General features: G+C 41.8%; 1 protein-coding gene across 1 annotated transcript in view; it reads right to left on the minus strand.

Annotated features, from left to right (window-relative positions):
• Nucleotides 1-1,394: 1,394 nt before the first annotated feature.
• Nucleotides 1,395-11,044, minus strand: part of LOC126986306 (ras-related protein Rap-1b-like) — a 26,197-nt gene continuing 16,547 nt past the window's right edge. The window contains exons 2-4 of the mRNA XM_050842285.1: nucleotides 7,899-8,072; nucleotides 3,646-3,851; nucleotides 1,395-1,839 (exon numbers count right to left, since the gene is read on the minus strand). Coding sequence (XP_050698242.1) covers nucleotides 1,504-1,839; nucleotides 3,646-3,851; nucleotides 7,899-8,072 — 716 coding nt within the window. The 3' untranslated portion in view covers nucleotides 1,395-1,503. The remainder of the gene's footprint in view (nucleotides 1,840-3,645; nucleotides 3,852-7,898; nucleotides 8,073-11,044) is intronic.

Genomic DNA, 11,044 nt, shown 5'->3' on the forward strand with positions numbered 1-11,044 from the left:
CTCTCTCTCTCTCTCGTCACCCGTTTACGTATATTGCCTCTTCACTTTCTGAACTTTTTTTCTTCTACAAACCTTTTATTTTGTCCTCTCAAACTTTTTTTCCCTTCATCATAACTTTCTTCTCGTCCTTCTTCTCGTGTGTTCGTAAGTTCGCTCGTCATCTCTTTACTGAATGACGTCACGCCGAAGTCTTCCTCAAACTATATTTAGCATTAGTTAGACGTTCACCTAGACCTCATCTTGACTATGCGGCTCAGTTCTGGTCACCTTACTATAAAATGGATATAAAAATGTTAGAATTGGTGCAGAGGAGGATGACTAAGATGATTCAGGGGTTGAGAAACTTGCCATACGAGGAAAGACTCAAACAATTAAACTTGCGTTCTTGAAAGGCGAAGGGTGCGTGGAGACATGATCGAGGTTTATAAATGGATGAAGGGCTTTAATAAGGGAGATATTCATAAGATTTTGTTGGTAAGAGAACCGGGTAGGACACGAAGTAATGGGTTTAAACTGGATAATTAAGAAACTTGCCATACGAGGAAAGACTAAAACAATTAAACTTGCATTCTCTAGAAAGGTGACTTGATCGAGGTTTATAAATGGATGAAGGGCTTTAATAAGGGGGATATTCATAAGGTTCTGATGGTAAGAGAGCCGGGTAGGACACGTAGTAATGGGTTTAAAGTGGATAAATTCAGATTCAACAGGGACATAGGCAAAAATTGGTTTACTAACAGAGTGGTAGATGAGTGGAACAGGCTGAGCAGTCATGTGGTGAGTGCCAATCGTCACATTGAAAAAAATAGATTAGATAAATTCATGGACAGTGATATTAGGTGGGGCTAGATTCACTGGAGTTACCGGCCTCTTGCAGACTCCTACGTTCTTATGTTCTTATGTTCTTATGACAGGAGAATCAACAGAGCATCAAATCATATTCTTCGTTTTATTATCATTATTATTACTATTATTATCATTATTATTTATGTACAAGCTTCGATTACATAGATATATATACAGATGCAGGTTTATTAATATAGTACTGAGCTAGATTCGTGTGTACACATAATAAGTGCTGGCTATGTATAATCTGTATTTACAAGCATCTCTATACATATATATTCTTAGTGAGCGAGCGAGCGAGCATTCTACGTAGCAAAATATACACATTCATACTTTTAGGTTTGTATATATATACTGTGCTGACCCTGTGTGGTATGTTTTGTCATTTTCTTTCTTTCTTTCTCTCTTTCTTTCTTTCTTTCTTTCTCTCTTTCTCTCTCTATATATATGTGTGTGTGTATGTGTGTTTGTTTGTGTGTGTGTGTGTGTGTGTGTGTGTGTGTATATGTGTATGTGTGTAAGAGAGAGAGAGAGAGAGAGAGAGAGAATGTCAAGGATTGTGTTCAGATGCTAGACAGACACACACACACACACACACACACAGACACACACACACACACACACACACACAGACACACACACACACACACACACACATTACAATATCACACACTTCTCCTTCCCAGACATTAAACTCGGATGAATATGATGGTACTGTCGCCTGTTATTCGCCTCCTCGTCCTCCTCCTCGTCCATATCACCCCTCTCGCTGCACCTCCGATGACCGTGGGCCTTGAGGTGGTGGTGGAGGTCACGGTGGTGGTGTGGGGAGGGGGTGGGTGTGGAGGGGGTCTCGTCGTCGGTGGAGAAGCAGGAGACCGTCGCTAGAGTAGTCCCTGAGCCCGTTGACATTGCTCCTGAAGACTTGCGGCGTAGAGTGAGAGACAGGTCACTTAGGGAGAGCTTGATGCGGGATGGTCGTCTCTCCTTCTTCTGTTGGGGAGAGTTGAAGGAAAGGGAGAGAGAGGGAGAGAGAAAGAGAAGGGAGGGTATAAGAGAGACAGGGAGAGGAGAGATAGGGAGGATAAGGGTTAGATAGAGAGATTGGGTAAGAAAGACAGGGAGAGGAGAGATAGGGAGGATAAGGGGAAGATTGAGATCGGGAGAGAGAGAAAGAGAGAGAAGGAGGAAGGATAAGGGTAAGATAGAGAGATTGGGAGAGAGAGAAAGAGAGAGAGGGAAGGGATAAGGGTAAGATAGAGAGATTGAAAGAGAGAGAGAAAGAGAGAGAGAGAGGGAGGATAAGGGTAAGATAGAGAGATTGGGAGAGAGAGAAAGAGAGAGAGAGAGGGAGATATTGTGTGATTAGTTTGTTTGTTGTTATTAGTATTTGTGTTATTGTCACGTATATCACTGTTTTTGTTGTTGTTGTTTGACCTTTGTTGTTGTTTTTTTCATTTGACAACTTCCGCCTCCTCCTTTCCTCCTCCTCCTCCTCCTCCTCCTCTTCTTCCTCCTCCTACTTTTTATAAATGTCAAGTAGCATTTTTTTTCAGTCTCCTCCTCCTTCTCCTCCTCCTCCTCCTCCTCCTCCTCCTCCTCCTCCTCCTCCTCCTCCTCCTCCTCTTTGATCTTCCTCCTCCCTCATCTCCCTCAATCTCTCCTCTCTCTAATCTTTGACACCTTCATCTTCTGGCGTACTCTATCCTCCTCCTCCTCTTCCTCCTCCTTCTCCTCCTCCTCCTCCTCGTACTTGTCCTCGTCCCACTCCCCACTTACTTTCCCTAATCACCACTTCTCCCTTCCCTCCTCCTCCTCCTCCTCCTCCTCCTCCTCCTCCTCCTCCTCCTCCTCCTCCTCCTTCTCCTCCTCCTCCTCCTTCTTTCTTCTCTCCACTATTACTCTCCTTCCTCTCCTCCTCCTCCTCCTCCTTCCCCTCCTTGACCTCGTATTACTTCCCTCTTAACCTCATCTTCCCCATCCTCTTCTCACCATCATCTTCTCCCTTCCCTTCCCTTCCCTTCCCTTCCCTTCCCTTCTTCTTCATATACATTCCTTCCCTTCACTTTAATTCTCTCTTAAAATCTTCCTCTCCCCTTCATTAACCCTTTCTTTCCCTTTCTTCCTCCTCTTCTTCTCCTGTTGTTTTCTTTCTTTTCTTTCGTTTGTCATCTTCAATCTTCTTCCTTTTTCCTCCTCTTCTCCTCCTCCGTCTTCTTCCTCCTCCTCCTCTTCTTCCTCCTCCTCTTCTCCTCCTGTTATTTTCTTTTTTTCGTTTGTCATCTTCTTTAATTTTGCATTCTTTAAACCTCCTTCCTTTTTCTTCCTCTTGTCTTTCTTCTCCTTCTCCTTCTTCTTCCCTTTCTTCCCTCTTCTTTATTTTCCTTTTTTTTCTCTGCTTCCTATGCCATTATGCCCTTATTCTAAACACATATCTTCCTCCTTCTTCCTTTTTCCTCTTCCTTTCTCCTCCTCCTCCTCCTCCTCCTCCTTCTCTTTCTGATTCTTTTCTTCGTATTTCTTAATTTTTCCTTTTATCTCATTTCCTTTCCTCTCTTTGACCTTATTCTAAACCCATTTCTCCTCCTCCTCCTCCTCCTCTTCCTCCTTCCTTTCTCTCCTGTTCTCTTTTCTCCTGTTTCCTCTCCCTTGCGTTCCTTTCCTTCCTCTCTTCCCCCTTTCTTCCTTTTCTTCTTTTCTTTCTTTCTATTCGTCCTTCCTCCTTGACCTTATTCACAGTCTATTCCTCCTCCTCCTCCTCCTCCTCCTCCTCCTCCTCCTCCTCCTCCTCTTCCTTACCTCGTCTTTGCCTAGTCCGAACGCCAGCACCAGGAGTTCTCTAAAGACAAGATCGACGTTGAGGTTGAACTTGGCCGACGTCTCCAGGTAGGCTCCGCAGGGCATGTGCTCGGCCGCGAAGGCGTGACCCTCCTCCCAGGGCACCTCGCGCTCCCCCGCCGCGTCCACCTTGTTGCCCACGAGTACTGTCGGCACGTTGTCCACATCTGAAGGGGGAGAGAAGAGGTTGTTAGTGAAGGTGCTGGTGACGAAGGGGGTGAAGGAGGAGGAGGAGAGAGGAGAAAAATTGACTAGGAGGAGGAGGAGGAGGAGGAGGAGGAAGAAAGACATGGATTGGATGGAAGGAAGACAATGTTGATAAAAAGTACTGAGTAGGTATGTTATTGAGAATGGATAAACAAGAGGAAAGACAAAAAAAGAGATAGATAGATAGAAAGTGAGGGAGGAGGTGCAACATGGGGATAAAAGAGGAGAAAAGAATTAAGGAATGAAAAGAAGGAAAGGATGGAATGGATGGAAGGAAGACAATGTTGATAAAAAGTACTTAGTAGGTATGTTATTGAGAATGGATAAACAAAAGGAAGGACAAAAAAGACAGATAGATAGATAGAAATTGAAGGAGGAGGTGCAGAATGAAACGAAAGAGGAGAAAAGAAGGAATGGAAGGAAGGAAAGGAAAATATAGGAGAAAAAGAATCAGGATGTGTTTTAAAATGTGGTGGTTAGTGAAGATGATAACGAAGGGGATGAAGGAGGAGGAGGAGGAGAAGGAGGAGGAGAGAAGACATTGAATGGATGGACGGAAGAAAATGGTGATAAAAAGAACTTAGCAGAGTGTTATCGAGAATGGATCAGCAAGAGGAAAGACAAATAAAAGAGACATAGATAAAAAGTGAAGGAGGAGGTGGAGAAGGGGATGAAGGAGGAGGAGGAAGTGAACGAACAAAAAAAACGCAAAGATAAGGTAGAAATTGAACCCGGATGTCTAATTAAATAGGAAAAAATGGACCATCAAAAAAAAAAAAAAGACAGATGTACAGATAGACAGTGAAGGAGGAGGAGAGGAAGGGGATGAAGAAGGAAGGAGGAAGTGAAAGAACGGAGAAAAGCAGAGATGAGGTGGAAACTGAACCCGGACGTTAATTAAAAAGGAAAAACGGACGATCAAAAATAGAGAGACAGATGTACAGATAGACAGTGAAGGAGGAGGAGAGGAAGGGGATGAAGAAGGAGGAGGAAGTGAACGAACAAAAAAACGCAAAGATAAGGTAGAAATTGAACCCGGACGTCTAATTAAAAAGGAAAAATGGGAGATCAAAAATAGAGAGACAGACGTACAGACGGACAGTGAAGGAGGAGGCGAGGAAGGGAATAAAGGAGGACAAAAATAGATTAGGAAAATAAGAGCGAAATTCCTATATCGTTATCAAAGGGACAAAAGATAAAAATACACTTAGATAGAGAAATAGATTTATACACACACCGACAGGCTCTACTAATTAAGAACAAAGTGTCAATAGAATGAAAATGGAAGTGATTGCAAATAGAAATAGTAATTACAGGTGTTGACAGTTAAAGAAAAGATAAAAATCGGGTACAATACTGAATAAGCTATAAAAAAAAAATCGTATAAAACTGAAATAAGAGGAAGAAGAGAAAAAAAGTGTGTTCTGAGCCGGCCACGCGGAAGGAAACGAGCGATTAAAAAATGAAAATGAGCCGAGATGGATTGTGATAATGACGACAATATGACGCAAAAGATAAAAGAAAATGCAGTGACGAAAAAGAGAAAAAAAGACGGAAAAGAAATGTGATAACGAGAGTATGACGGGAAATTATAACGAAGAAGAGAGAGACGAAAACCTTAAATATGATGGAAATGAAGGAAATAGAGAAAACAATCAACAGCATTAAAGGGGAAAAAAATTGAAAAAACACGACAACGGAATATGATGATAACGAAAGAATGACGAAAAATGATAACGAAAAAAAAGAAAGACGGAAGACAAAAATGAAAAAAAAAGAAAAACGAAAAAAGTACAAAATTGAAAAGAAATGGTTGAGAAAACGTAGCCACACAAAAAATAAAACAACAACAACAACAACAAAAAGAAAAGAAAACAATGAAAAACAAAACTAAGGAAAAGGACAAAGGGAAAAAAACACAAAAAAGGCCAAAAACGAAATAAGGGAAAAACGAAAATAATATAAAAAGGCGAAATAGAAAAAAAAAAAACGAAAGTGTCAAAGAGAAATGAGAAGAAAAATAATAATAATAATAATAATCATCAAACGTTAATAAGATTTTAGAGAACAGTCAAGTAAGCTCTCTCTCTCTCTCTCTCTCTCTCTCTCTCTCTCTCTCTCTCTCTCTCTCTCTCTCTCTCTCTCTCTCTCTCTCTCTCTCTCTCTCTCTCTCTCTCTCTCTCTCTCTCTCTCTCTCTCTCATTATGTTTTTCCCCGAAGTTCTTTCTGCCTCCTACGCCCCTAATTTACTGAATGAGTGTGGAAAGTGGTTTGCTCTCTCTCTCTCTCTCTCTCTCTCTCTCTCTCTCTCTCTCTCTCTCTCTCTCTCTCTCTCTCTCTCTCTCTCTCTCTCACCCACTCACTCTTTCCTCCTCCTTCTCCTCTCCTCCTCCTCCTCCTCCTCCTCCTCCTCCTTCTTTAAATTCAACACTTGGGCCTCTTAAAAGTTAATTATTTAGTTTGCTTCTTTTCTCTTCCCTCCCTCCTACCTTTCCCCTCCTCTTCCTCTCCTCCCTCTCTTCCTTCCTTCCCTCCTCCCTTACCTCTTCTCCTTCCTTTACTTTCTCAACATTCCCTGCCTTTTAAATTTCCTCTATTCTCTCTTTCCTTTCCTTTCTTTTCCCTCTATTTCCTCTCTCCGGTTACTTGCTATTCCCTTTCCTTATCCTCCCTTTCCTTCGCTCTGCCTTTCCTCCCTCTTCTATTATCTCTTCTCTTCTATATTCTTTTTTTCCTTCCCTTCCTTCTATATTTGCTCCCTTCTCCCTTTCTTCCCTTCTCTCCATCCTTCTTCCTCCTTTTGCTTCTTACTCCTTTTCTTCTTCCTCCCTTTCCTTTCCTTCTCTTCCCTTCCCTTCCCTTCTCTTTCTTTCCTTTCCCTTCCCATCCTTTCCCCACTCTTCCTTTCTCTTCTCTTTCTTTTCCCTTTCCTTCCCTTCCCCTGCCTTCCCTTCCCGTTCTTTTCCCTTCCATCCCTTCGTTTCCTTTCCCTTCCCTTCAATTCCCTTCCATTCCCTTCCCTTCCCTTTCCCTCCCCCTCCTACTCTTCCCTTCCCATTCCTTCCCGTCCTATCATTTCCCTTTCCATCCCGTTCCTTCCCTTCCCTTCCCTTCCCTTCCCTTCCCTTCCCTTCCCTCTCCCACTTTCCCTCTCGTTTAATTAGCCGTCACTTATCTCACCTTTCCTCCCACGCTTACCTGGAAACAAGCTAATGACTTAATAAAGACTCCGAGCTTCTGCAAAAACCCGGACAGGTGTGCCATTCTTACCTGGCGCCTAATGAATCACCCGCTGTTTACCTTCTCTTTTTTTCTCTCCCTTACCTTACTTTACTCCTCCCTTTCCTCCCCCTCCTCCCTTACCTCCATCCTCCCTTTTTTCTTCTCTGTCTTCCCTTTCTCCCTCCTTCTCCCTAATGAATCACTTGCTGTTTACCTTCTCTTGTTTTCTCTCCCTTACCTTACCTTACTTTTACCTTTCCTCCCCTCCTCCTTTACCTCCATCCTCCCTTTCTTCTTCTCAGTCTTCCCGTTTTCCCTCCTCCCTTACCTCCCTTTCCTTCCTCTAAACCTTCCTTTCCTTCCTTCCTTCCTCTCTTCTCATTTGTTAGTTTTTTGTTTCCTTTTTCTCCTTTTACTTTTTTTTTCACACTTATATGAATGGACAGGCCTGAACACACACACACACACACACACACACACACACACACACACACACACACACACACACACACACACACACACACACACACACAGAATTGATCAGGGCTTTTGTAGAGGTTATCGTGTTATGAGACTAGTGATAGAGTTTGACCAGGCTTCTGCACCGTGGAGAACAACACTTCTGAGAAACCGAGTAACCTCCTTTGTGATCTCTTGAAGTATTTGTGGTGGGATCCGAAAGCGTCTGAGAATCAAGATCAAGAGAATAGACCAGTCAAAATCCCATCAAAATCCACTTCACACGATACCACAACCCCAAGTCCCAAGCCCCTTACAGCCCTCACCTTTGACACTCTTGATGAGGTCCCAGAGAGCTTGTGCCTCGTAGAAACTCTGTTGGCTGTTGACGGCGAAGACGAGGAGGAACGCCTTGCCGGACCGGATGGACAGTTCTCTCATGGCGGGGAAGCAGTGTGTGCCCGAGGTGTCCAGGATCTCGAGGGACTGGAAGAGCCCGCCTGGAAGAAAGGGAGAGAGGGTGGTTAGCATGGGTGAGAGGGAGAGGGGTGAGTGGTGCTGGGAAGAGAGGGATAGAAGGGCGAATGAGCGTGGGAAGAGATGGAGAGTGGGAAATGAGAGAGAGAGAGAGAGAGAGAGAGAGGGAGAGGAATGAGAGAAAATGGGAAGTAGAGTTCGTGGTGAGAAAGGGAGAGAGGGAAGGGATGGAGAGTGCAGAATGAGAGAAGAGAGAGAGAGAGGGAGAGGAATGAGGGAATATGAGAAGAAAAGAAGAGATTGCAGTGAGAAAGGGAGAGAGGGAGAATGTTTAGTGAGGGAGAGAGGTGGAGAGGGAGGGAGGTGTTGGTAAGGAAGGGTACAAGGAGGAAAAGGGAGAAAATGAAGACGAACAAGAAAAAGAAAAGAGGTGGACAGTGAGGGAAATGATGGTAAAGAAGGATAGAAGGAGAAGGAGGAGGACGAAGAAGAAAAAGAAGAACAAGAAGAAACAGAAGAAGAAGAACAAGAAGAACAAGAACAAAGACAAGAGAGATGGAGAGTGAGGAAGGATAGAAGGAGAATTAGAAGAAAAAGAAGAAAAAGAAGAACAAGAAGAAAAAGAAGAACAAAAACAAGAAGAACAAGAACAAGAGGAAGAGGAACAGCAAGTGGAACAACATTATAACATTTTCTGCAACATTACCATAACATTTTCTAATCGCAAACACACACTCATTCTCCACGTCAGCGAATAAGGTCATCAACCGAGAGAGTCAAAAGATAAGGTCACTAACTGCACAATTACCGATCCAACAAACTGACTGACTAATTAATGAAAGAGCAAAGAGAAATAATCCACTGTGAACAATTTTACCTCAAGCTGTAAATTAATGTTCAAACTTACTCAAAAACAAACCCATAAACTAATTGGCTGATGAGTTATTGATGTGATGAGTTTCAACTTTTATTCCTTTTTTGTATTATCTCCCTCCTTCTCTTCTCCCATTCCACTCCTTCACTAAATCAACTCCCTCCTATTTTTCCTCATTTCTCCCTTTTCTTTCCTCATTCTCTTTAGATTAACTCCCTTATTTCTTCTCTCTTATTCCCTGTATTTATCTCCCTTGTTCTTTTCTTCTCCTATTCCACACTTTCACTAAATCAACGCCCTCCTATTTTTCCTCATTTTGTTCTTTTCTTCTCCTATTCCACAGTTTCACTAAATCAACGCCCTTATTTCTTTCCTCATTCCTCCGTTCTTCCCCTTTTCTTTACATTAACTCCTATTTTTCTTCCCTTCTCCCTTATTCCCTTTACTTATCTCCCTTGTTCTTTCCTTCTCCTATTCCACACGTTCACTAAATCAACGCCCTTATTTATTTCCTCATTCCTCCCTTCTTCCCCTTTTCTTTACATTAACTCCTCTTTTCTTCCCTTCTCCCTTATTCCCTTTACTTATCTCCCTTGTTCTTTTCTTCTCCTATTTCACCCTTTCACTAAATTAACTTCCTCCTATTTTTCCTCATTCCTCCCTTCCCTTCCTTCATCATTTTCCTCATTCCTGCTAATTCAAGTTTCATTCTCTCTTCCTTTATTCTCTCTTTATTTTCTCCTTCCTCATTCCTCCCTTCTCCTATTCCCTCTTAATTAACATCCTCATTCTTCCCTCCTCCGCCTCCTCTTCCACCTTCTCCTTAATTGAACTCCCTTATTAGTAGGAGGAGCAGAACAGCAAGTCATCAGGTGCTAGATTACATTTCACTATTTTTAGAACCAACTCATCAAGCTTTTTTTTTGTTTGTTTGTTTTTTTGTAAACGGAAACATGTCATAGGGATGTTTTTTTTCGTCTTCTTTGCTTTCTTTTTTCTTTCTTTTTCTTTCTTTCTCTTTCTTTCTGCTTTTTTCGTGTCCTTTGATTATTTTTTCTTTCTTTCTTTGTTTTCTTTCGTCGTTTCTGCTTCTTTCTTCTCTTCCCCCTTTTTTCGTCTTCTTTGCTTTCTTTTTTTCTTTCTCTTTCTTTCTTTCTTTCTGCTTTTTTCGTGTCCTTTGATTATTTTTTTCTTTCTTTCTTTGTTTTCTTTCTTTGTTTCTGCTTCTTTCTTCTCTTCCTCCTTTTTTCGTCTTCTTTGCTTTCTTTTTTTCTTTCTTTCTTTTTCTTTCTTTCTTTCTGCTTTTTTCGTGTCCTTTGATTATTTTTTTCTTTCTTTCTTTGTTTTCTTTCTTTGTTTCTGCTTCTTTCTTCTCTTCCCCCTTTTTTCGTCTTCTTTTGTCCTCTGTTACGACGTCTTTGGATTTTTTCGTCTTTTCTTTTTTTCTCTTTTGGCTTCTTTCTTTTTTTTCTCTTCATTTTCTTCTCTTTACATTGTTTGTTGGTCCTCAGACGCGACACATCATAGGAATATATTTTTCCTTCCCCTTTCTTTCTTTCTTTTCTTCTTTTTCTTTTCTTTCGTCTTCTTTTTTATTCTTCATTTTCCCTCCATTTTTTTGTCCACAGAAACAACACGGAAGAATTTTTCAACTTTCCTTTTTCTTTTCTCATTTTCCTTATTTTCCTTTTCATTTATTCTTTCTTTTCTTCTTTCATCTTTCGACTTCTTCCTTTATTTCTTTTATTTTTGGTCTACGCTCGACAAGAAGCATAAAGATGATGATGATGATGATGATGGTGATAAGGAAAGAAAGAAGGAAGGAAAAAATTTAAGTGGTTTCCCCTAAAAAAAACCTCTCCCGTCCTATGATTGGTCGCCTGCCTTCCCACAATGAGCCAATCAGCGGCCGTCTTTCATGCCGTCAGTCAGTCAGTTCGTCGACTTAATATGCTTCTCTCTCTCTCTCTCTCTCTCTCTCTCTCTCTCTCTCTCTCTCTCTCTCTCTCTCTCTCTCTCTCTCTCTCTCTCTCTCTCTCCATTCATTTCTTCCTTCACACCTACTCCATTTTTCTTCCCGTTCTCGTTAACATGATACTCCGTTTTCTTTGACTCGTCGAT

This window comes from Eriocheir sinensis, chromosome 61 (assembly GCF_024679095.1).
Source record: "Eriocheir sinensis breed Jianghai 21 chromosome 61, ASM2467909v1, whole genome shotgun sequence".
NCBI lineage: Eukaryota > Metazoa > Arthropoda > Malacostraca > Decapoda > Varunidae > Eriocheir > Eriocheir sinensis.